Consider the following 25981-nt stretch of genomic DNA (forward strand, 5'->3'; position numbering starts at 1 on the left):
GGGTGGGTAGGCCAGGGAAGTTCGCCGTGTGTATTAAAAAAGAAACCTAGGAAAAAAAAGGGGGGGTGGGAGGAGGCCAGGGGAAAAGGTGCAATACCGAAGGGCCGAAGCCACGGAACAGTAGCTTGGGGATTCCGGGGGTTCCAACTGGGTGATATCGCATCCGCACCACGCGGGGACCTCATGTTCACAGGCCAGTACTAGTAACTAACTCGAATAATAGAGGGAAGCTAGCAATTATCACTCCTCGCTAGGGTTAATATGCCACGAGTTCGAATTAATTTTCGAGCTTTCAAAGATCGAATTCTTCAATTATGGTTAGAAGAAGGCAACTCACAAGAAGAAATCCTACATTTTCTTCGAAGTAGATATAACCTTAATGTTGGTTTACGCACTCTTCAACGACAACTCCAACGATGGGGCTTTCGCAAGAATGAGTCAAATATCGATCTCATTGAGGCGGAGATCCGCCAGCTCTTCGAAGTAGGGTTATCATATGCTTCTATCATTGATTATTTAAGCGAAGAACGACCAGAGATTAACATATCGAGACGATCCTTAGAACGTAAGCTGAAAGAATGGGAGATGGCTCGTTACGAGAGACTCGACTACAGCCCGGAACTCGTAAACATCATACGAGATTACTTTTATAAAGAAGACTGTCGCGACGACTTAATCTTGACCTACTTACAGCATCAGCATGGGATAGTGATTGGCCGTGCCTTCCTTATTCGGATCCGAATGGAGAATGGCATGAGAAGACGAACTAATGACCCACACCAACGACTACGTGACATGATGGAAGTAGACCGATTTATCAATAACTACGAACAGACGTCAGATGCTTTCGGGGAGTTGGGGAGAGATGGCGTTCGGAGACGTATTCGCAGGCATGCTCATATCCCCATCACAAGAAGCGGATCGTATAACGTATATCGTCAGCGATATCCCGAAGCCGTACGACAGCGTCGCAATAATAGGCCAGGTAACGAGGAGCGGAGAGGTAGAAGGTTTACAGTTCCGGGACCAAATTATGTATGGTCTATGGACGGTCATATGAAGCTTCGCTTTGCCGGATTTGAGATTTACGCTTGTATCGATGCGTACTCACGCAAGATCCTTTGGTGCAACGTCAGCAGATCCAACTCTCTTCCGATAAACGTGCTGAACCAATATCTGCTCTCTATTAAAACGTTGGGGTTCCGACCATGGCTCACCCGAACAGACCATGGAGTCGAAACGCCGCTTATGGCAATGGCGCACTTTCAATTAGCTATGCACAACAAGCCCACTGTAATCGTGAGGGACGCGGACGGTATAAATCGCGAACGGGCACAAGGCCATGTATTCTGGGATTCCCATAGATGGGGTACCAGTAGGCAGAATAGGAAGATCGAACAATGGTGGGAGCAACTCCTTCGGAAGGTTGTACGCCGCTGGATTGTAAGCAAACCAAAACCTACGTCTTATGGACCTACACTAACGTCGTTAGGCATACTTCGAATCTCTCGTTAACACGGACAGGTTTGATAGAAACTCGATACCGGACCAAGTCGCTTTATATGCTATATATGGGGATATCCTGCGACGAGAGATCGCCGAGTTTGTTGAGGATTGGAATACTCATCGAATTCGGTACCATCCAGGCATGAACCATGTTGTCACCGGCCAGGTGAATGAGATGTGGAATAATCTCGGAAATACTGGCGTGTCCGACTATGGACAGAGTGTCAGAGGCGATCTAGAACTGGAAGAACTGGTGGAACAACTGAGCGCCCCGTTGTATGGGTATGACTTCGATAGTTTTCTCGCGCCAGAAACGCAGCGTGTCTGCGATGAATGGCTAGCAGAACACCCGTTAGGGCATATAGGGGATCGAAGACACCCGTATATCGAGAGCTATCTTGGCTTGAAAGCTCACCTTGAACAACATGTAGCTAATGGTAGAGAACCGCGGTTAGCGTTCAACGAGTTTCCTCGTGGTGGACCGAGATGGTATAGGGATCAATTGAATATCCATAGAGAGCATATGGAAGCAGCTCGAAGAGAGGTACAGCTCAGAGGACGCGAGGTTGACGAGCTTGCTGATTGGTTTGAAGAAAATGTTCTTATCGTGTAATATTATCTCAGTTAGCTCAGACTAGGCCCCTCCCATCCATACTGATTTTTAGCCAATTAAATCTCTCCCCGCGAAAACAGGGAACCTATGAAGTAATCCGGGGGCAAGTTGGTACTTTTTTCTCTCTCATGGTAACCGGAAGAAAAAAAAAACTCACTTTTATTTTTTAAACTACGTGTTTAATATGATTAATAACTATAAAAGCTACTTGTTTTTCAAGTAAGTAATAATCTATAACCGACTTTAAAAGGATTATTATATCGGACCGGGAATAGAAAAAAATGGTACCTAGTACTTAGGTGGGTACCTAATTAAGGAAGTGTAGTGGGGTAAAAAGTGTGGCGAAAGTAAGTAGTTTTCTGTGGCTGTATAAGATAGAGTATGATCATGTGACCAAGGAATAGCCATCTAGTTCACTTTAACCACATGCGTGATCACCTACCTAAGTACCTAGTATTCATAACATATCTCATTCAATACAGCATACATTATATCATTCCAACGTTAATTTTCCTATTGCTATTTTATTATCTATCTTATATATTGGGTCCTTATTATAATTAAAACAATGTTGTTAAAGCCTTCGCCGTCGTTCGTGCCTCTTCCGACCGGGATAACCCGGACAGAACTGATGTCTAAAATTGAAATATATCATCCTGGATATTCACAACCAACGTGTTTAGCATCTTTTAACGCGTCAGATCCGGGTGGCTTATACTATTTATTAGTATACTGGGCTTGCTGTATTATTGCAGATAATATTTGGGAAGACGATGAAGGGTTTGGGGAGAACGGTGAGATAACAGGGCCTTATCTATCGAAGTCATCTTCACCAGGCAATCCGCTATCACGAACTGAACTATTACCTATTGGGAGATATTACTTCCACGTTCCTGGATATACGAACGGTTAGATTATACTTTCGTTATCGTAAAACGCCTTTACTTATATATCGTACTAATCGTATTGACCTAATAGACCCGCCGTTTCCCATCTCCTGCAATTTCGATAACTGGGAATTTCCCGATAAGCTGCCGTTGCCTTGGGAACAATTAAGAACCAGTATCGACTCATTTGCCGACCAGAGTGACTCTCATTCTGCATACGATTCAGACCTACAACCTTGTTGCATCACAGCCGGCTTGACATCGCTTGAAAAGTGTCATGTCATGCCTCCAAGCACAAAACGATGGCTAAAGAACAATGATATGCGCCGGTTCCTAGATGCACAGAAAGTCAGAGCTACCCACGATGCCCCTGGTAATAAGATATTTATTCGGAAGGATATTCACTTTCTCTGGGATCAGAACCATCTTACCATGTTGCCTAAACTCGACTCGAGCCCCGATACTCCCGAGTATCGGTTAACTACGCATGTGCTTCATCCGCCTGGCAAATCCGCCGATTCCGATATGGAGATTCTCGCGCTATATCAGAATATACCATGCTTGCCCCTTCGCAAAGTTCCCATCGAGTTTCTTTTCGCTCGCTTTGCTTGGTCCATTTTCACCAATTTCGTCATCATGCTTTTTAACGACGATGACGACGAAGGCGTATATTCCATCAGTCTTAGGACACCCAATGGACGAGTTGCCAAGCAATTATCTGTGCATGAAATACCACCACTATTTTCTAAGGCAACCGGTACACGAGGAGCCTCTACGTCCGCCTGGGCAGGTCAAAAAAGAGGTTTTGACGAAGTGACTCACGATGATGCTGCGAACCTATTATACTCATTCCAAACTGGCCAAATGGAGCCAGTACTTGATGAGCATGAGCCCGGCGACCGGTGGAGCGATTACTTCTCAGACGATGAGCGACCTTACAAACGGTCACGGTCATGTTCTAGCGATACCGACGATGGGACCGACGATGCGGACGATGAGAGTGAGGGTGAGGGCGAGGGCGAGGGCGAAAATGGAGACAGTAGCGACGATACCGCGGGCCGGTTTTCTTCGTTACCTTTGAATGGGAACGTAAAGAATAACGTATATGTGCACCACGATGACACGCACGACGACCGGTCCTCTTCTGGAACGAGCTCGCCGGGTGAGCTTTGGCCTGACCATGCACCTCGACACTTTTCACCTGTATCGGGTAACGCGCGTGCTAGAAACGCACAAATAGATTCTAAGTTGTATTGAGCTGATCTGGCATCGGTTTCTTATGGGATGTTCGGTTCGGGATACCTGGTGGGTCGGGAATGGTTTTCAAGTGAGCATATATCATGATAAATATTCGGGATATTAAATTAGCGTCATTCGTTACAATTAATCGTTGCTGTCGGGAGGGCCGGGTTATGATATTGATGCTATACCTTAGAGCGATAAAGCAAGCCAATGAGAAAACGTGGTGGTGTTGTTATTCTTAAGTGAGTGTGTGTGGCGGGGTAGCAAGTAGGTAGCCTTGTAAGCAAGGCTACGCTCGGGTCACCGAGCCACGTTACACGTTACGTAATTTACCTTAATCCCATATTCCAACTGTTTCTATATGGTCTTAATTTTTCCCTTTATAATTTACGTATAACTTTCTCCTTGTTTCTTTTTGCATATATAAATAGAAATATTAATCCATGTTATCGCTAGCTGCCGGCCGCGGAGCGATGCGTTCAGAGAAGGAGAGATCGAAAAGGGGCTGAAGCGATTGTGAAGCACGTGATTTGAACCTGGACCTGAAAGAGTGGTTAGTGCGTTGAGAGATTTCTTACCTACCTACCTACCTTAAGGCTTAGCTGCTTGGGTAGGGTAGGTACCTATTTAATCAGGGATTGAGCGAACCCGCTAGACTAGAGGATGCATCCAATGAAAGGCTTTAGAGATTGAAGCTAGGGTAGCGCTAGAAAGATTTAGCGTCACTTCAAGTGGTTAAGGCGCTTTTTGAGCCAGCTCAGCAAAAAGGTCCGGAGAATATTAATGCTCACTACTTGTGGACGATAATTACAACATTTACCATCCTGCCAAATTATTACAATCAATTAACCATTTCAATTAATAACTCACTTGAAGTATACCCAATTAAGACGATTTCTCTTTGATATGCCTCGATTCCTTCAATTCCTTCAACACCAAAGCAAATATACCTTAATCGGCCGTCGTCTAAACATCATGTCTTTCCCATGCCCCGATTCCTTCAACACCAAAGCAAATATACCTTAACCGGCATTCCTGGCGCTCCAAACATCGCTTTGCCACATCTCGCGAGCCGATATCCTCTCCTCGGGATTTTCTGCTATTCCCTTGCGGAGAATATTATATAAATCGAGGCCAATTACGCTGGATGCGTAAAGCGCGTTTAGCCTATCAAGAGGTTTGAGAATACCAACCGCACCAACATCATTGTTGCCCTCTGGTACGCAACCCTCGAGAACGGAGATGCATAGCACTGTGAAGTCCCAAATATCGACAGGAGCACAGGCATATTCACCTCTACCAACCTCTGGGGCAACCGTATGAGCAGGTCCAAGATTCTCCTCAGTATCTTTCTCCAACTTAGTCGCTCGGCTAAAATCGCCAAGTATTGGATGATACATCAACTCATCATTTAGATCTCTCTTGCAGAGGATAAGAACACTCTTTAAGGAGATATTCCGGTGGAAGACGCCAACTTGATGGAGTTCGTACATCGTAATCAACACGGCGTTTAGTAATTGGAGGCGGTATCCGATACCTATCTCCCGTTTCGTTGCAAGGAAATATCGCATATTACTGTCGGCTTTTCCCATAACCAAGAAACATGTAGCTGGGGCGAGTTGAGGTTCAACTGACACACCATGTGAATACCATATGTTATCTATATACGCAGTAAAGCCGTTCCGAGTCGCCCTGGACATTTGGACCTCATTGCGTATTGAGTCGATCCTCCGTCCCACGTCATCACCTTCGAGGATCTCGAGTCGTTTGATAACTAGCGGCTCACCAGTCATCTTGTGTATAGCAGAGTAAACATGGTTCCCTGAGGCCTCCCTGACCGGAAGACCGTGAACAATGATGTCGCTGACCTCTTGATGGGTCGGGGAGGGAAGGGGATTCAACCCAGGCATAGGGTGATAGTTGGGCCGAATTCTGCGAAAAAAATCATCGCGTTCCATAACATAATGCTCCTTGCTGGAACACCATAGTTTTATTTCAAACTCTAAATATGTTCTAGGAGACCTTGTAAATAAGCGCACCGTGGTCGATTCTTTCCAAAGATGTACCGTTTCACCTTGTCCCAAAACGAGGTCGCCACCTTCGGATGAACCGTTCGCCACCTTTAGAAGATGTGTCGATGGGTTTTTCAACATGAGCGCGCCAGATTTTATCTCTGGGTATATTTCCATCGATATATCTGGCATGCGCTTGCTGTTAGACTCCGTTATGATGAAATCAACATCTGCATGGCCTAGTGCAGGTGTCCCTTGTCCAAACTTCCACGCTATGTCACTATTGGTTAACGGGCGATTGCCGGGAGGGACTCTATGGTGGTGGTATAGGAAGTTTAAAACAAAAAAAGGGTCTTGTCCTGGACAAAACATGACTAACTCCGGGCGCGGACCCATAAACTCCACGCCGCGGGCCACATATTTGACAGCTAGGGCATTCTTTGGCTTTATGGTTCCGAATATCATAATGAGATCGAAAAGAGTTCAAGATCTTATAATGAATAAGTATAGGTAGTTGGAAGAAAGTGGTTATGGTTGAGTTACAAGAATAAAATTTCCCCGCAACGTAAGCGGAAGTTTTATTATCAACTGTAACTTTATCGATAACGTTATAATCGTTAAGAGAATATTACGATATATAAATTTACCCTTTTCACACTTAAATGACTTTATTTTTATTATTTATAATATAATATATTTAGAGCAATGCTGCTTGCGCTGTATGGTTTTCGCTGGTTCGCGCGCAGTATCGAAAAAGGGCTTAGCGCGGATTCGAACGCACTATTGATTGTACTGAAATCCCACCTTGTACTGGCCTGACTTCAACCATTTCTAATTCCATTAATTCAACGTTTCAATCTTTGTAACCAGGCCTGATCGAAAGCGCTCGATCTGAATTATTTTCTATTCAATTTACAGATCTTCAGGCTTAAATATGATTGCAGAAATCAGGGTTGAAAAGGGACTCCTACTTCGATCGATTCGAGTCTATCTCAGCCCGCTTCAGGTTCAGTCGCATCCTGTGGCCTTCATCCTGGACCAAATCAAGTGCAACCTGTTCCATTCGAAAGCGCTTTCCAAGGGCAATTGAATGATTGTAATTATCAAACTTTTAAAGGTGCTTTGATAGCGAAACAATTGATCAAAGATTCGATATAGCGAAAAGATACAAATCCTGGAATAAGGTTCAAAAGTTTAAATCGAGGTACATGGGCGCCTACCTATTTTGTATGAGACAATATGTACACCTTTCGCCGGCGTTTTTCCGGCCCCATACAGCGCAACAACCAGCAAAAAACATATAACGCAAGCAGCATTGCTCTTTAAAAATAATGTTAATTATTTAATACGAGGTTTGGTTTTTTAGCCGCATAATATCGTTAAATCCGAGGGTTAGTTGCGGTATTTTTTTTCTTTTATTTTATTTACATAATACTTCGTATATGTATATATATATGCCAGGTGGTCCCTTACCTAACCTAAATGGAATAAAGTATACCCCACTTTTCGATATCCTTTCGGTCCGATACTGCGCAGTTATTTCAAGCCGTATAAAATGGAATATTCTAACACCGTGTAACATTTTTTAACGACTTAACCCCTTAAGTAAGCTTAAATTATAATAATTACCCGCTAGAATTTAGTGAGTAAACCATTGTTAAATCTTCGTTTTGGCTTAAATAAAATACAGTATGAAGTAATTACTTATGCTACATAAGTAAAAGACGTGGTTAATAGCTTAAATTTTTAATCCGAACCTTCATACTTCTAAACGTTTCGAATCTTACTCGGTCAATTATAAGTCACTAAAACACGTAAATTTAATATTCGCATCATATACAACATCATACATCGTACATCATATTTCTTCACCTAAATTTCCCTTCTATCAACTCATTATCGGTATTTCTATTTTATTGTTTACCTGATATTCATTATGTCATATTACCAATATTCAGGAGCGAACCCGGAAGTTTGGAAAAATATACTACGTTGGGCAAAAGAAGAACTGAAGAAGACTCCTGAAAAAGAAATAAACGAGAATGACGATGACGACAACGACGAAAGCCCGCAAAACCACAATGTCAATCATCAACCATCTTCCCCGCTGCCATCAACATTCGCTACCCCTCATGAAGCCTTTGAGGAAATGCCAAAATCCCAAGAATCGGATTTGTTTCTCGACTTTTACTCCCCCGATACTTCGTTTAATCACGCCACCCAGCTCTCTAACATATACCCCCAACATGGCATAATATTCACTCCTGAATTAACAGCACAACTGTACGAACGTTTACGAACCTGTAATGATCTAAGGTCGTCATCGTTGCTGTCATCACGAAAGATACAGTCATCGCCAAAGAGTTCGGCTGAAGCGGCATACAAAGGTAATACCCCACTTTACCGCTACTACCAAGTTTTCATCTAACAAAATTAGCACCATCTAATGATCATCATCGCTCGAGCCCACCAAGTATACGCACCCGCAAACAATCCCCACCCGTTTCCCAGAGCCACGGTATTCGAAAGCCGGTTTCTCTACCCTCGCGGATTGCCCGCCCTATGAAGGACCAACTCAAGGAGGAAAAACACCAACCGACGGGACAAGAGCAAAAGAACTCAGATCTCCCGGAACCCGATGAGAATGGTTCCCCCCGAAACCCGGAACTTGGCGATCATAAGGTAAAGTTCGATTTGACCTATACATTTGGTGTAGCTTCTAATAAAAACAAGTGTTGAGTCAAGGAAGGATATCAAAGTCAGCGTGAATCTACGGCTAGTAAATTCTTCCCTGACAATATCTTGCCAGTCGAATGCCGGCATACCATATACCTAGGTATTATGGAACTAGCAACATCGCGGAGCTCTATCGAACGCTGGAGAGATTAAGCTGGCCTAAGAATGTTAATGGAGATGGGTTGGAAACGAGCACGCTCTTTTATGAAATTGGTACTTAAGACCTAAAACTGCTCGGGTCTGTATGGTGCAGGTTTAATGGCATACGTATTCTTGTTAGGATTGTATCTTATGTTTGGAGGGTTTTGCTTACAGGGATATACGGTAATCGTTCGCTATTTTCCTTTCCTGTCTTTGTCGACCTTTCTTATTATTTGAGGCGACCTGGTAGTTTACGCTGACAGCCTCGTCAATGTCCATCGTTATCAGAAAGTCTTCTTGTTTCTCACGTGCCTTCTTACATGTGGCTTTCCCCTATTGTGAGGTCATAGTAGCAGTTGTTATAGGAGAACCCCCCCCCCCCCAAGATCAACGGCGACGTACCGTCTAGTCTCTCATAAGAGCAGTTATGTGTAGGTCAAAAACTAAACGCCATTAGCCTATTATGTGATGAAAGGTGGGAAAGGCAATGCGTGAGAAGAATTCGATAACATCGCACATAGGTACCTAGGTAGGCGTCAGCCTCGAGATATCGAAGATACCTGTAGAAAGTATAGGTACTTACTCTGAATTCGTTAAGAGGTACGTTATCAACTCCCTGCTTGATCGATCTATCGACTGAAAAGCCTTTTAGAGTACTTAAAAGTTTAAGGCACTTCGCTGCCGCATATGCCACGATTGTAACCACTTAGGTACGTGCTTACCTAGGTAAGCGGGTATCTCTAGTAGATACGACAGGCTGTGACTATGATTTCCAAGTTAGTTAACATCATCATACGCTATTTTCGATGGTGACTTACTACGGCAGGGCGGCGATGATGTTAGATGTACCTACCTACCTAGGTACCTGGGTCATAAGTACCTATCAAGAGTGTGAAACAATAGCGTTACACTGCTACTGCACTGCTGTTGTGCCATGGTCACACCGCGATACCATTAGCAACATCATCGTACCTACCCATCCGACCGTCCTCACTGATATACCTGATATCATCGCACTTCCATCGAAAAAAGTAGATGAGTGAAAAGAGAAAAAAAAGTCTCCTGTCGTGGATGGATCCAGGCTAGGTAACTAGCAGGTTCTGCTCTACTCATAAAAGGTGTTAGCGATAGCATTACATGGCTTCGCAGGGTGTCGTGGGGACTCAACAAGAACCGTATTCACTATCTACCTAGGTACTTTAGCGAGATAGCGCTATTGTCCTAAGAACGATTCCCAAATGACATGATATCTCCTATAGGTCTGTGGCGGGAGCAGCCGGTAGCTACCTAGGTACCTAGCTGAATCTCGTATCAGAGAGGAGCGTAGCCCTCGTGCTAAATATGTGCCTACCTAGGTAGGTAGGTGTCAGCAACTTTTGCTAGAAAAGTCTGGGCTGGATCGCTAATTAAATGTGTTAGGTACGAGATATACAATCCGTTGGTGATAAATACTTACCTAGGTACCCGAGCAGGCCAGTAGCTTCGCCTTTCGGCGTCGAAGAAGCCCCGTAGTCGAAGATCATCCTCGAACGCCACTAGGAAGGAAAACAATCGGCAGAAGGAGGTTTTTATGCTATGTTCAAATGAGATGCACGAAGCTTTGAACGGGTAGGGATGACGATCTTGAAACGAGTTAATCAGCATATGTCGATGCTACCAACGTAATGCCGTTGTTTAAGGATGTCCAAACTGGGTTGGGGGTTGGGGGGACGATATACCTTGTGACGGTGGTTTATTGATTGAGTGGACGACATGGGCAACGACGCCACCTTCTTAGTCTGACCCCTCTCAGTCAATTACCTAGGCATACTACCCTTTGGGTATCGGGCCCCTTCGATGTATTGTTGGTGGTCGTGTTGTCCTTCTCTACGCCATCTACATTATCGACGATATGGATATCAAATCTATCTACCTAGGTTGGCAAATAGGTGCTTAGAGCGAGAGGCATTTGGACCGTTTGCAGGAGGGAGGGAGTGTTGTTATCGAGTCGGGCGAAGCCGGATGTTTTCGCGGTCGGGCTGAACTGGTGGATATCTCCTTGGCTGGGAGAATAAGCCGTACAGGTATGTGATGTTTCTTGAATATGAGAACGGGCAGGAATATAGGTAGATGGTGATGATGGTATCCATATCGCTGAGAGAACGATAGAGAACAGGAGAATGAGAGAGTAGTCGCTGACGGGACCGGAAAAAGGTTATGTCCTCTTCTCTCACCTTCTTCCCAAGCAAGACTGTCATATTTCATTCTCCCCCCTTGACGGGATCGCACATTACCTACGTTACACGTATACGCGATTTGGGTACTTACTAGGTACCTACTTACCTACTTATTTACCTACCAGTAGGTTGGTATCTAGTAGGCACTTGTTAGATGCTTGCCTTTCCTTTCTCGCCGGGAAACCTTCCTACCTACCTATGGATATTACATATTAGTTAATACTAACCTGGTATCTATAATGTCCCTAAGCATATAAGTATTTTCCATAAGAATCCTTAATAACTGTTAGAAAGAAGCATTTCATCCTAAAGATACTGCCACCAGATTACCTAGTACCTACCTACCTACCTAATAGGTACCTACCTAGGTAGTGTATACCTTGGTACTTAGATAGACTAATGTCTGTTGCCGTTGGCTACGTCTTTACCGGCTTGACGCGCGATCTGAGACCAGACCGTTATTGGCTTTGTTCCTGCGCCACACTGCAAACGCATACCCGCCCTGAAAACTTTTCTGCCCCGAGCCCGAATTTTACCCCGATCGATCTTAATAAGGCCACCCGCATCAAGGAAGCAGCCTTTTCGAGATACGCAATAATAATCATAGATAAAATACAGCCATACTTTACTTGATTGGGAAAATGATGAATTACCATTATTATTATTATTTTGGATTGGACGTGGTTGGTAAAGACTAGGTAAGTAGGCAGGTAATTACTGTTAGCCCCTGATAAAGTAGCTAAGTACCTAGTACGTAGGTACTTACGTCCAATCTATCACTTAATACTAGGTACCAGCCTAGCTTCTGAGGTTTTCAAGTTCAGTGCATTGCAGCCGTGTTTTCAACCTTCAACGATAGAAAGCATGCGAATACTTTATTATGCCGGCTGATAGAACCTCCTCGAAAAGATCGGGCCAGCGGCAGACTGGCCTAACACGGAACACTCGCTCCCGGAAGCAGAATGTCGACGTCCTCAACGAAAAGAACGAGCCCGCTCACACTTCGGAGGGGGACCTGAAGCTTACTGGCCCCATCGATGGCAACACGGGCCTCGATTGGGACTGGGTAAAAACTCTCGATCAAAATCCAGAAGGGAAAAGTTATTTTCCTGCCCAATTCACGCCGCCTACTAACAACCCCTTTACCGGCGACGATGACAATCAGCCGGAAGTTACCGACGATACCGATCTGACCGAATATACCTCCTGGGTGTTAGCGAAGGTGAAGAAGGCGGCTGTGAGCAAGGCCGTCGTTTCGATGATGAAAGATCCAGATGTATAATCGAATCCGTCGTATCATGACTGTCTTAGGAAACTGATTGATTGTTACTACAGCTTAAAGCCAAATGGGCTATATCTTTAAACAACCACCACTTTTATCGAATACGCCGTCGCCGAGAGTTAAAACTGGTCCAGTTCCAATCACCCCCTACTAATTACGAAGGTACATCTTCACACTTCTATCTTTGATTATAGTTACGGCTTCTAACGGATTCTAGCTGCGTACGCGGCAATGGTCGGTATCGTTCTGCCCCCAGAGCGCGCTTGCAAAAACTGCAAGGCAAACCAAGGCCCTTTTCAGAACTGTATCGTCGTACCAGGCTACCTCCGAGGCGCCTGTGCTGGGTGTCATTATAATAGCAGTGGCAGTAGATGCTCACACCGACCTGGTACGTTTCTTTTTTATCGAAGCTGAACTTTATAACCTAGTTGATTGTTCTAACCATAGCAGATGGAAGCAAGCGTTTCCGGGTGGCCGGCGTGTCTACGTATGTCCCTTTTTCGTCACTGGCGCGTATCGCCACCGCCGACAGATCTCAGCCAACTGCCGACATGGCCCCCAGGGCAATGAGAGACGTCAAAGCCAAATTGCGCGATATCATCAACGAAATCGAAGAATACGAACGTCAGGGGTTGATAGGGGTTTCCTAAGGCTTCCATCACAAAATTCATGTTATCTCCTTTATTGGATTACACCCAAAGCCAGAGCGGTCGGTGGTATGAGGGGCTCCTAAGTGAATATTAATAAATAGTAACAATTGGTTCTCCTTTCTTCCAGGTATTACTTTCTCGTGTAAACTGCAGAAGGACATGCGGATGTTTGCCCTACTATTTGCCTAGTACCTAGGTAGGTATGTGAATAATGGATGAATAGGTATCTAAGGAGAATGCCTAACAGGATTTTATCTACCCGTAATATCAATACTGAGTGCCTCTTACTAGAAATCCCCGTGTTTAAAAACAACATCGCACCGAACCACATCCGCTCCGTATCACGGATCTACGTATAGCTATCCCATATCATACACGTCCATTTCAAACCACGCCGCATATTTATCGGGGTTCAGCTATGCTTCCCCTCGTGCGGCTTCTAATTGAAACTTGCAGCCTAGCGCTATCGCGAAGCCTTTCATTGAACCCCAGCTACTGTACCAGGCTGGTAAACGTAGCCGGCTGTTACTACGCTTGGTCTAGAAAACGACGTTGGGTGCAATTGTGCGTGGGCCATCAGAAACGACCGCGCCGCCGTATATCACCATAAGGCAGAACGAAAGAATATAAAGAGTAAATATCAGGGTTACTATGCGAAGATCTTGGGCGGTTCTCCGGGTCACTCGAGTGCTAACCGCTAACAAGTCTCATACGGGTCGGACTCCGATCCTGCCTGGCCTCCGACAAGCACGAACGCCTCTAAACATACTAGCACAGCAGCCCATAATTCGTCTATAAAGCAAGGCTATTCCCCGTACCTGCTTGACAGAAACATACTGCTACCATAGGTAGCTATGATTGATCACCCAAAGACCTAGAATAACCATGCCCAAATCCAGCAACAGCGACAGCCGCCCGTCCCTGGCGTCGCCATCTCCTTCCTCATCGGGCTCTTCAATAGAGGCTATTGAAGGGGGGCTGGCTTACATGACCGGAAAGAAGCGACGGATCCTGGACGAGGCTGCGGAAGCCACGATGGCCAAACGCGCAAAACTAAGTACGGCCGATTTACTTGGCAACTCGTCAGTTCTCATTTCAGACCTAGGGAAACTTGGCAACATGATTCAAGATTTACAATACATGGCGAGGACCTTTTCAGGGCGGGCAAAAGAAATGTTAGGACGCGAGTTTGCCGACGAGGACGATCCAGAAAGCCACCTTCAACGCCTCGACGGACTTTTGTGTTACGCCGAGAAGCTCTCTACTAGCTCATCACTTGCCGTAATTAAGCTGCAGTCGTTCCTCGGCACTACCGAGATTTGGGGCGAGTTGTTTGAGCGGCTTGATCGACTTTGCCTACCCACTGATTTTTGGGAAATTAGGGCGCGGAAATTCCTTCGCCACAAAAGCATTCCCGAGATATCGGATATCATGTTCGATACATTTGACGATATCCTCGCAGCTGATGAGGCATGGGCAGAACACTTTTGTCGTTTATCGCCTAAGTACAGGGGCAAGTTTATTAGCTATTGGGTAAATAATACCTCTAGTTGGTCTGCTCGGTCCCAGCTCAATTTCCTCGAAAGCATGTTTCAGTCCAAGAACTTTGCTGATTTTGGCGATTACGACAACAGGCCTGCCGTTTTGTGGGCCAACGAGGAGGCGCCGTTCTATCGACGCCAGGATTCGGATGAGGGGTTATCACCCTCTTCGGCGTTTAAGCATTGAGCCGTTCCCAGGTTCGACCTGCCGTTTCTGGTAATTTGGAGGTAGATTAGTGTAATAACTGGCTTTTGTTAATGGTTTCGTCGAGTGATTCTGCGTGTCTTATTTGATCGTCATGCTTGGGGTACATCGCAGGGAAAGCTTATATTCACGTACAACGCAACCAACATCACTTTGATTTACTAGATAGTTACTACTTTTTACAATCTCGTCAATTCAATTAACAATTCTACGATTAAAATAATTTCATCAGTTTGTTCTACAGTATTACGATTATGTTCTAGGGGGTTAGTTAGGTAGGTGTAAACCATGCGAGTCTCGTAAAAACGTTGAAGATGTTTTTTTTAGTAGGGGCGGGGAAGCGGGGAGCTAATAGTTTCTTTTCTTTAAAAAAGAGTACTTAAATTCACATAGACATTTCTATAGAAACAAATGTACTAACTCAAGCCCAGCCCTTTTCCGCGGGGCTTTTCTTATTTAGGAAACCTTGCATGCCAATTGTGTCAGATACATCAATTGATATTTCCTTCTAAGTATCTCCTTCTTTCGAATGCCTTCTTATCACGTGGAAATATTCGTACAGTTTCCACGTGATAAGAAGGCATTCGAAAGAAGGAGATAATTAGAAGGAAATGTGTATCTGACACAATTGCATCAACACCGTTATGCTTCGCCTGGTTGGGCCGCAATGGCAGATTCCCCGTCAAGAAGCTAGTCGGATTCATCATCACTGAACTCATCATTAGGCAACTCTTGAAAGTCGAATTTCTCGGTCGCCCAAGCGGAAACTGGCCGAATGTCATACTCAGCAACATAACTGTAGGCCCCAACACGATGCAGCTGTTCGACTTGTATCAATTGGTCTTGGCGGTCATGGCCGACGGTACTGGCGAGTAAGAACTTCAGGAATCGGCTACGGCCTTCTGGCGACAAACGACAAAAGTGCTCTGGGTATGTATCGTCAAGTAGCCATACCTCTTCGAGCATCTCAACTAAGGCTGTCGGGAAATCGGGAATAGAGATCTGGCCACGTAAGTTCATTGCCCTGTCGACCCAAAATCCTATAGGCAAGCATAAACGTCCCAAGTGGTCGACGAGATCACTCCAAACTTTAGTCGAGTCGAGAAAATTGTACATGAATTTGATAGAATCAGCAAAATCTTGAGAGAGAGCGTCGGCGTAAGTTGCCAGCTCTATACGCCGGCCGATATGAATTTCTGGGTTGTGAACCATGGAAGAATTCTCGGGGAGCATCTGTGCAAGACGCTCCTGGAAGAAGATGAAGTTGGATCTCAATTGAGTAATGACATCAATCATTTTGATATGGGAGTCGGTAAGTACACGGGAGTTCTCCAACAGATTATTCGTCGTTCTTCTGGAGCGTTTAGCCAGCCTCTCTTCCTCTCCTAATCCTAAGGCCCGACGCTTTCTCGCTGGCGAAGGAAGGGGGTTGTTCGGCACGGAAGACGTAGATGCATGTGGCTGATGCGGGCTATTTACTGTGCAGGGACCTGACGCCGACGAACTCGGAGCGTTGGCAGCAGAGGCGTTATCCATTATGTCTAGCTGGCTTGTATGTGTGTGTATGTGTGTGTGTGTGTGTATGTTTTGAATACCGAGGACATGTGTTAAAAAGAATGTATAGAGGATTTAGGTATGGAAGAGAAAAAAGAGAAGTGGTATTCTTTTAACTATCATAGTGAACGAGCTGCTAACCTATGAAACGACCATGAACGACATGCCTCCGTACTGGATAATAATCAACGGGAACATGCATGGAATAGTCGCCGACACAGAGCCGATGGCGAATTTTCATGCAACTATCCACCAATATGAGTTGCAGAATGTTTTCGGTTAGGTCGGTTGCTAGATTGGGGGGAGGAAATACAAGATTACCGGTTGAGTGATCACATACTTATATTAAGAGTCAATTTCAAAGTGACGATAAGGCATGAAAGATGTGTTACAAAGCCTTTTACAGCGTTTCGCTAGAGAAGGTATCGCCATAAAATGACAGTGCCTAAAAAACAAATGTTCATAATTTTTTATCAAATGATGTTCTATTATGCATAAAGTTCTAAGTAGTTGTGGTATAATTACTTGATGATATTATGAGGATAATTTTGAGTGATACTGCCCGGGCAGTATTAAAATACGGATTTTTCCACGCAGTACCCCGCCAGGAATCAAAGGTACCTCTCCCCGCATATAAATCGCCGTACAACTACTTGTACTCGCGATGACTCAATTGACATAAAACTGAAACCTTATTTCACCTGTATACCCTCAACTGTAACTTGTTTTAATTCGATGAGATAAATCAGCAAAAATACAAAACCTGATTCAATCGAAAGCCCAATCAATTATCATTCGATTGATATAAGGTGTACTTATACTAATTGTAAACTGGTAGATATATGAGTAGTTGAAGTAAGAGGCATACTTCGGCAATAAGGCCAGCATTTCCTTTAGAACTGAAAGCTATTAGATCCATTACTGAAGTATACGTTTCAGTTCAACCTATTATTTCGCAATCAGTTCAGATCCTGGATATTTGCAATTAAGTTAGTATAAAAGGCCGTTAAGAGCTAAATCGAGTAATATTAGTTGTATGTTATTAGACCTTCTTATTAACTAATTATCCAGGCTCGGAGTCGTTAATATACTTTATATAAAAGATCAAAGGACCTCCGATTAAAAGCTTATTAAATAGCTAATGTATGGCCTTACCTTTAACTACTTTTAGTTTAATCAGCTTTCGATTTTAACGGTTGCAACTTATATCGATCGAATCTCCTTTAAAAGCCCTTTCGATTAATGCAAAGTTCATATTTCTACTAATTTATTCCATCAAGCGAAAACAGGTTGAAGTTAAAGGTGTACAGGTGTAGTGGGGTATGATTAAAGTTTCGAAAATTATCAATTGAGTCATCACTAGTACATGTATTTGTACCGCGATTTGTATGCGGGGAGAGGTACATTTGATTCTGGCGGGGTACTGCGCAAGAAGAAACCACTTTTTATACTGCGCGGGCAGTATCACTCATAATTTTTCTTGGAAAAGAGGCTTTGAGGGAAAATGAAAGATTAAGGAAAAAGAGGCAGTATCCGTCCAAAGGACTGAGTACTGGGTTAAGCATCATCATTAAGGTTATATTAAGACATATACATATCACTCATCTATCTAAGTAGGTAACTAAAGTTAACACACTAATCAAATACCAAACCAGTTAAATAACTTAGCATATAAATTCTTATACCCATCCCTATAACCCATAAAGAATACTTATCATAATTATCACCATTCAACAGTTAACGTCTATACTGCAAGGGAAAGAAGCGCTTTGTAGAAGCATTATAATAAGGTTTCGGAATCTCTGTCAAGAGAGATTTATCCAAATGCTCATTACTTGCGTTGCTATCGTTGGAGCTAGAGTTAGAAGAAGATAATAGCGGTGGTACATACGCATCTAAGCTATTAGGCCGAGCAAATTTAAAAGGCCTAGATTCTTCTTCTTCGTCGGTATCGGTATCATCGTCTTCCTCCTCCTCCTCCTCCTCCTCTTCATCAGTTAAACATACCATCCGTTCTTTCCTAACGGAATACACCCAGCGACATCCTTCTTCGTTAACCTCGCCTCGGGAGCGCTTCCTACTACCAACCTCGGCGAACGATGGGGATAGCTCCATAACCTGACTTGCTGAGCCGGCATGTTTCGTTATAATCTTCGGATCGGTACCGGGAGCCGACAGATCCCGTATTAGAAGCTTGAACGGGCTCCGTTGAGTTTGAAAGATGCGAAAGGTGTCGTCTTGAAATATAGACCAAGCAAAGCGAGCGAATAGGAATTCGCGGGAAACACCGTAGAGAGTATGCAATTTGCGATTATGATATAACGCTCGCTGTTCGAAGAGGTAACGGGGCCGCGAATGCAAGATATGTAACACCAACTCATACTTATCACCGGTATACTTCGGGAATATGAGTAGCTCCGTTTGATCGAGCATATGATGGACGTCAGAACGAAGTAGTAAACCGTTAGCCAAGTCGTCTAACGGTACCCGAGTAGATGGGTCGTAAGAATATTGCGCCATATCATTCATGGGATACCAATTCTTCACGGACCGAGGGATGATGTGGGCGTATTGATTTCCGCAAAATGCCTGTGTAATACGGCAACACTCGTCGCGTGTAGCAATAGCGTCGGCGCTTGCCCGTGGCAAGGTCTGAGCCTTATACCAAGGGACGGGGAGGATTTCGATATTACTCCAGATCTCGGGTAGACCATCGTGAGGAAATACCCAGTTACTAAAGTTCGGCGTAATAGGGTATTGAGCTATAGCAAATTAGCGACCACTTAACTTCGCGAACTGCGCTAGGCTTACCTTCTGGGCACGCAGGAACAAAGAGGTAGTAAGAGCTCTTGCGTAGAACACTGTCGGGAGGGCAGGTGATGCGACGCGCGCCTGGATCAGACGTCTCGGCTAAATATGGACAGTTTCCATCATTTCCATTACGAGGCCACGTATTCCCAACCAATATGCAACATGCGAGATATGCCAGGTTATAATCGATGCCATCGTCGTCCAAGGCAGGAAAGTATAGTAATGGGAAATAGCCCTGGGGATATCCGGGATGGAAGATACTAACACCCAGAACCGTGGTTTGTACCGCAGTGCTTGTATCTGTAGAGTGAGGGGGGATAGGAGGAGCGACTACAGCTGGGAATGGCTCCTTAAATTCCATTACGCATATCCGAAATAAACAGGTTGATTAATTGCGGTAAAACGTTAAGTAAGAACGTCAAGTAATAAGAGGGTAATGAGTAATGATCGTAGGTTAGAATAAAGCACCCGGGCTGGATAAATGACGTTGCGACCTAATTTGAGACGTTTTAGCTTAGCGATATCCTAAACTAAAAGAACTCTAGAGATCACATGACAACTTTCACATGTATATCTTACAAGTTAAGATCTCTTCAACTCCTTGTCTATCCTTTTAAGACCTGTAATAACTTAAAAGTTGAATATCCGGAATCGCGAAATCAAGAGCTTTAACTGTAAAGTAATTTTACAAGTACATTATGTTTCGAAGGGATGTTATTTAAATGGGAAGAGATTAAAGTGAATGTATTAATAAAGCCAATTCGTCGAAAAACAAGGCACTGTACAGAAGTCCCGCCCTGCCTCCGTAACCAGCCGACTTATGTAATAAAACACCTACTACAAATTTCAGTCAACTACTACAACAAAACAACTTTTACAATTGAACTGTTATCATGCCTTGAAAGAGTGACTTCTAATTTCATAAACTGACCATCCTATATTACTTAAATATATAGGAAGAAAAAAGAACGACATTTAACCAATATATTTGGTTATAACCTATCCAAACACCCAGAAATTACCGAACCCGGAACCTATCCTTCACTAAACCCGAAACCCATCCCTCACTAAACCCGAAACCCATCCCCTACCAAATCCCACCGAGGCATTAGTTACGCAACGTAATAACACCACATGCATATAAGAGTCTTTGCAACTTATTACTATAAGTCCCATCACTGCTCATATTCAGCCTGCGGAGAATCATGCCTAACTCATGGCCTAGGAAAATGGTTAATGCTAGTTATAGACTAATATATAAACCCTTACCTGGCATATTTTTGATCTCCCCGACCGTGGTCTCAAGTTCATCAATAATCATGTTGTTCGGATCTCTAAGAGGTCGCAGCGTGATTGTATGGTCATTGACGCTATTGTTGACGAGGCGTGAAATCATGTTCTCGTCCCTATAATAAACGCATGATTAATATTTTGGTATATAAGAATAATAGTTGAAGGGAAGAACTTACGAAGCGGTAAAGCGAGACTCGAAGTTGTCAAGCCGGGTATTGATGTTGACAACATCTGCCTTGAGCGTAGTAACATCTACCTTGAGGGTAGTAACATCAGCCTTGAGGATGGCAACATCTTCCTTGAGGGCGGCAACATCTACCTTGAGGGCGGCAACATCTACCTTGAGGATGGCAACATCTTCCTTCAAAGTCGCGACATCGGCTTTTAGAAGTACAACGTCAGCTTTAAGTTCTGCCACGTCAACTTTGGGCATGGTGATTGATATTGAGCGTGTGAACATTACCTTTGATGGTGCCAATATCTGTTTCCATTCTTTGAAGAATAGTCACGATCTGTTGGCCATGGTCAATTGCGGGCAAGTTACCGCATAGCGATAACCCATCTGCAACTCGGGACATATATTCCGCCATAGCTGGAAAGTCGGGTTGAGGTCCTAATTCCATGATGTATGTAGTAGATATGGAGTGGGAATTCAAAAAAACAGTATTTAAGTTGGTAGCTTGAGTGGATAAGGTTCCAGAAAAGATTGTTTAGGAGAGCATTCCTACAAGAATAAACAATGGGGATTCCACGCGTTATATCGTGGTGATTGTACCTAAGTACTTGTCCTTGTGTTTTCAGCTCGTAGAAAAAGATGACTCAAGTTTAATGTTGTTAATGTATTTAAAAGAATGTATAAGGTATATATAAATTTAAAATAGCTATTATATGAATAATATTTTCATAATGAAAATAGTCCTGAAAATCATTACCGAATAAATTTCTAAGTGTTTAGGCTAGAACTTTCTAATATGTATGTGGTAAAGGAAATCTTACATGAACAAGGGTTATACCGTTTGAAACTAAACTAAATTAAGTTTAAAGCCATGCATATAATCATAACTACTACACAAACATTTTCGACTCCTATTTCAAACATCGTGAATAACGTCACGAGCTGGTGATAATGCAACAAAACATATCATCATAAGTTGAATTAAACCAAACTAAACAAATCACCTCGCATGGTGCAAGGTTCTTTTTCTTTTTCCTAGAAACAGTGCATATTCTACATGTTCGCTAAGAATTAAGAGGAGTAAATGGTTAAACATTAAAACATCCATGACTAATACTGCTCGCGCTGTATGGTTTTGGCTGGTACGCGCGCTGTATCGAAAAAGGGCTTAGCGCTGATTCGAACGCGCTCCAGATTGTATTGAAATCCCATCATGTACTCGATCAACTTCAACCATTCGTAGCTCAATTCATTCGACGTTTTAATCTTTCCAATCTGGTTTAATCGAAAGCGCTTGATCTGAATTATATGCCATCTCCTTTTCTGACCTTCAAACCTCCATTTGATTGCAATATCCAAGGTTGAAAGCTGGCTGTCACTTCGATCGATTCGAGTCAATCTCAGCTCAGTTCAACTTCGATCGCAAAACCTCGATTCAATCCCCCATTAATCTTGATGCAACCAGGCCTATTCGAAAGCGCGCTGCAAGAGCAATTAAACTATTTTAATTATTAAACTTTTGAAAGTGTTCTGAATGCGAAACAATTGATCAAAGATTTAACACTACGAAAAGATATAAATTCTAGAATCGGGTTCAAAGGCTTAAACTACGGTACTTGATCTCCCACCTAATGTATATGGGATAATATGTATACGTTTTGCCGGCGTTTTTCCGGTCCCATGTAACGCAAGTAGTACTTATGTACCTAGCTGCTTAAGCTTAGTTCCGAAAGCGCGGGGGCTTATCGATAAATATTTCGACTAATCAGAAAACACGCATTCGGATTTAAGCCACACTATTGAAATAGTAAGGCTTTTATGAAAGCTCGGTTTTGATTGGTTAAAAAAATATCATAGCCTTACACTGTTAAGCACGGCTATAAGAGCCGCATACTTACTAAATACCTACTTACTTTACCACCTTTTCTACCATATTTTTATCCATAGAAGTTGTTTTACGTTTGGTCGAGAGGAAGACTAATGGCTAAGTATCTATGGGATCGGGACTCAGCCCATAGAGTTCCCGTTAAGTCCGTAAAGGTTCCGTTAGCCTCTAATCCTAGGGACAGAACAAACAAAGGGCTTCGTCTATATATATACCGTATTCTTCATGATGAGAGTGGTTAAGGGCTCCTCGCGTAATAACGTTGTTATTTCCAAGTTCTTTAGTTTCGCCTCGTGACTCAAGTGGCATAAGGCAAAATAAATGATAATGCGTGTACCCCCGATGTAACTGGCTCTTCAGTACTTATACTAGGTCCGGTTTATCTGTCAAGTGAACGTGTATATATGGTCCTAATATCTGGCGGTAGACAACTGTCATTTAAAAGGATAGGTTATAATATCCATTCATAATAACCTACCTACCAAGTAGTCATATATTTAGAGGTTATTCATCTCATTAAGGAATATTCAAAGTTGAAGAAACGTAAACTCAAGCTATCATCTAAAAGTAAGATCCCGAGCGCAAAAAGGGTTTGTCAAACATCGGTCTTCTTCCAGGTTAATAGCTAGAGGTTTATGGGATCGGGATTAGGCCCGTAGAGTCCCCGCGAGGGTCTTATTTGCGGCTAGTCCTAGGAGCAGGATAGATAAAGAACTTCACCTGTATGCATACCGTATTCTCCATAAAGAGAGTAGTTAAGAGCTCTTCGCGTAACAACGTCGTTGTTTCGTAGTCTTTTGGTTCCGCCTCGTGACAGGGTTAGTCATTATGATTTTTATCATCGCTATTATTATCACTACGAAAAGGCTACAAGAATATAAAGGATAGTGTCTTTAATAAACTTGAAAAACGGTGTTATATACTAGCAGTAATATTTCAAGGTAGCTAAATTTATATCTAACGCAGCCCTTACTAGGTAAGTACGTGCCTAATTCTGTTAATAATACCGTTTCTCCTACACCTCCCTTTTCTCCGCCCTCCGGTGAGGAAGATATAACATGAACCGCTACGGCGCACGTTTAAGGACATGAGTTGTTAGATAGGTTATAAGGATTTTATATCCAAGTGTAAAATGTGAAGCCCAGCCTAGCACGCCCAATATGCCCCTAGTAAGGCTCTGGGATAACTATGTAAGTAGCGGTCCCCCGGCGTTAATATCAACTACTACTACTATTACTACTTCGCCTAGTAGGGGGAAAGAATCAAACCAGACACGCTAGATTAATAGGTAACCCCTCCCGAGGATTAAGTATTAACCGCGAGGAGAATAGTATCGGGGATTCAGACAATACCTAAGGATGTAAGTAATAGTTAATGGAAGTCGTTCGACTCCTACCTAAGTACTATTATACCTATGGGCTCTTCTAGATACTACCGTACCTTACACTTAAACAAGACCCATTGCCAAAATGAGATATATCCACCCCAAAATGGGTTGAAGATTTAGCATAGCAAACATCGGTTTCTCCCAGTTACCCCTCAAGGACTAGGTGCTTGGAGCAAGAGGTCTTATGGCTTTGATGCCTAATAATATTTATTTGAAAAGGGAAGGGGAATTCGAATATGAATGACCAAATGACTTACCTTCTCCTTAAAAGCTTATAGTTTTTTTTACAGCGAGACGATCAGCTTTACCAACGCCGACTCGCGTCAAGCTTCGGATAATTACCTAAATATAGCGCCAAGGCAAGAGGATTAGCTAAATAGGCAAATTATAGGATTCGAATACTAACGTAGAACTAGAAGATAAAGTAAAAGATAAGCAGCATATAATACATACCTAATAAAAGGTAAGAATAAGCTATGTTCTTCCCTAAGTCTAATAAATACCTACTTATGTAGCTTTCACTTTATTTTCTCCCCTGTTAATAAGCCGCAAGATTTAACAGTAAAGGTCGGCGTCGTTTTCCCGTTTTAGCTTATTAAATTAAAAACTTTACAAGATAAAAAATATTCTTATTTATAATAAGTATATATTTACTTAGGTATTGAAAATATTATCATTAAACATTAGCAACGCTTTGTAAACCATAGAGCACAGTGTAAGTTCCATATATACTGCTTATTAATACTGTGTACATTTCAATACATTAATTGAATTGGCGGGTTGGCGGATACGGGCTTATGGTCCACCCTATTATCTGCTACAGCGTCGAGATAGGAAAGGATATGCTGCTGACAACTTGCATAGGAATGTCTCACTATTTGGACTTCCTCAGTTACATAAGCGTCATCTTAATCTTAGCAAACTTTTAACAATGAGGTAAACTCGCTACCTTGTAGAAATCGAACAAAAGCTACAGATATGTAATGAGTGACGAATGTCGTAAGGAGGCTACCGTATGAATCTAGAACGACGCTACTCAGATTCCAAGGCTCCAACGGCCTCCGGCAACGCTCCCCAGCCCTCTCGTCATCCCCAGATCAAAGTCACTCACCCACCCGCAGACTTGGCTGCTTGCTAGCTACTCTACATCTGGAGAAGGATGGAGAGGATCTATGGAAACGAATAGACAGGATAGATCGGACATCTACTACTATCTGATACTAGCGGCTATTCAACTTGTATGTACCTGTGGCAGCTATGGATGTACCTAGATGGTATCTCTCCTCGGCCCCCCTCGCGAAAGGACGACGCTATCATACTAGGCTAAATTCGAATCGCATCAAGCACACCCAAGCGTGTTAAATCTCGCAGACCGTAGACGAACTAAACCCTAGCGTCCCCCATTCCTGGGATCGCGTGCGGCTGGCGCGTCAATCACTATTCGGCTTCCTCCGGACGTCTCTAGCTTGGCTAGCATTGGTTTCTCGGACGCGCGTCGGTCCACTCGAAAACTCGACGGTCCTGTTAATATTATTGCGGATGACCTTAACATAAATTCAGCTATGGAGCTCATATACTAGTGCTGACTACATACTACTTATTTCGAAATTCGAATGCTTCTCGAGAGTTGGTTCATTAATCAATGACCTACCTACTAGGCAACTTGAAATGGTCTTATTACGGAGCTAGATACAGACAAGGCAGGTAGGTAGCGTACCCAGTTAATCCCTCCCAGGAATCAACCGGGTCCGAATTTCATTAGAGCCTCCAGGGCTCTGGGTGTCGCCATTGCCGCCTGCCGTACAAGGCGATAGTCTATGGGTCGTCCGTTTCACCGTAGTCCTA

General features: G+C 43.4%; 9 protein-coding genes across 9 annotated transcripts; 5 read left to right on the forward strand and 4 right to left on the reverse strand.

Annotated features, from left to right (window-relative positions):
• The first annotated feature begins 115 nt into the window (after window positions 1-115).
• Window positions 116-2191, forward strand: GGS22DRAFT_137816 (uncharacterized protein). Its single transcript, XM_047958643.1, has 2 exons — window positions 116-1443; window positions 1493-2191. The coding sequence occupies exons 1-2, from the start codon at window positions 262-264 to the stop codon at window positions 2117-2119; spliced, it is 1809 nt and encodes a 602-aa protein (XP_047818883.1). The 5' UTR covers window positions 116-261; the 3' UTR covers window positions 2120-2191.
• Window positions 2192-2554: 363 nt separating this feature from the next.
• Window positions 2555-4474, forward strand: GGS22DRAFT_137827 (uncharacterized protein). The gene is made up of 2 exons (XM_047958644.1): window positions 2555-3027; window positions 3098-4474. The coding sequence occupies exons 1-2, from the start codon at window positions 2688-2690 to the stop codon at window positions 4261-4263; spliced, it is 1506 nt and encodes a 501-aa protein (XP_047818884.1). The 5' UTR covers window positions 2555-2687; the 3' UTR covers window positions 4264-4474.
• Window positions 4475-4857: 383 nt separating this feature from the next.
• On the reverse strand, window positions 4858-6794 carry GGS22DRAFT_162605 (kinase-like domain-containing protein). Its single transcript, XM_047961243.1, has one exon. It carries the CDS (start codon window positions 6723-6725, stop codon window positions 5271-5273), a length of 1455 nt encoding a protein of 484 aa, XP_047818885.1. The 5' UTR covers window positions 6726-6794; the 3' UTR covers window positions 4858-5270.
• A 1107-nt stretch (window positions 6795-7901) lies between these two features.
• GGS22DRAFT_162606 (uncharacterized protein) lies at window positions 7902-9428 on the forward strand. Its single transcript, XM_047961244.1, has 2 exons — window positions 7902-8647; window positions 8698-9428. Exons 1-2 carry the CDS (start codon window positions 8197-8199, stop codon window positions 8997-8999), a joined length of 753 nt encoding a protein of 250 aa, XP_047818886.1. The 5' UTR covers window positions 7902-8196; the 3' UTR covers window positions 9000-9428.
• A 2500-nt stretch (window positions 9429-11928) lies between these two features.
• GGS22DRAFT_162614 (uncharacterized protein) lies at window positions 11929-13550 on the forward strand. Its single transcript, XM_047961245.1, has 5 exons — window positions 11929-12051; window positions 12112-12629; window positions 12689-12797; window positions 12853-13023; window positions 13086-13550. The coding sequence occupies exons 2-5, from the start codon at window positions 12234-12236 to the stop codon at window positions 13283-13285; spliced, it is 876 nt and encodes a 291-aa protein (XP_047818887.1). The 5' UTR covers window positions 11929-12051; window positions 12112-12233; the 3' UTR covers window positions 13286-13550.
• A 362-nt stretch (window positions 13551-13912) lies between these two features.
• On the forward strand, window positions 13913-15253 carry GGS22DRAFT_162617 (uncharacterized protein). Its single transcript, XM_047961246.1, has one exon. The coding sequence runs from the start codon at window positions 14171-14173 to the stop codon at window positions 15011-15013; it is 843 nt and encodes a 280-aa protein (XP_047818888.1). The 5' UTR covers window positions 13913-14170; the 3' UTR covers window positions 15014-15253.
• A 322-nt stretch (window positions 15254-15575) lies between these two features.
• GGS22DRAFT_162620 (uncharacterized protein) lies at window positions 15576-17015 on the reverse strand. Its single transcript, XM_047961247.1, has one exon. The coding sequence runs from the start codon at window positions 16565-16567 to the stop codon at window positions 15722-15724; it is 846 nt and encodes a 281-aa protein (XP_047818889.1). The 5' UTR covers window positions 16568-17015; the 3' UTR covers window positions 15576-15721.
• A 1132-nt stretch (window positions 17016-18147) lies between these two features.
• On the reverse strand, window positions 18148-19932 carry GGS22DRAFT_138037 (uncharacterized protein). The gene is made up of 2 exons (XM_047958646.1): window positions 19397-19932; window positions 18148-19347 (listed from the first exon to the last, which is right to left on the reverse strand). Exons 1-2 carry the CDS (start codon window positions 19755-19757, stop codon window positions 18323-18325), a joined length of 1386 nt encoding a protein of 461 aa, XP_047818890.1. The 5' UTR covers window positions 19758-19932; the 3' UTR covers window positions 18148-18322.
• Window positions 19933-20415: 483 nt separating this feature from the next.
• On the reverse strand, window positions 20416-21422 carry GGS22DRAFT_138025 (uncharacterized protein). Its single transcript, XM_047958645.1, has 5 exons — window positions 21153-21422; window positions 21030-21070; window positions 20866-20945; window positions 20666-20802; window positions 20416-20617 (listed from the first exon to the last, which is right to left on the reverse strand). Exons 1-5 carry the CDS (start codon window positions 21310-21312, stop codon window positions 20505-20507), a joined length of 531 nt encoding a protein of 176 aa, XP_047818891.1. The 5' UTR covers window positions 21313-21422; the 3' UTR covers window positions 20416-20504.
• Between the last annotated feature and the right edge of the window lie 4559 nt (window positions 21423-25981).

Source organism: Annulohypoxylon maeteangense (genome assembly GCF_022496945.1).
Source record: "Annulohypoxylon maeteangense strain CBS 123835 unplaced genomic scaffold GGS22scaffold_8, whole genome shotgun sequence".
Taxonomy (NCBI): domain Eukaryota; kingdom Fungi; phylum Ascomycota; class Sordariomycetes; order Xylariales; family Hypoxylaceae; genus Annulohypoxylon; species Annulohypoxylon maeteangense.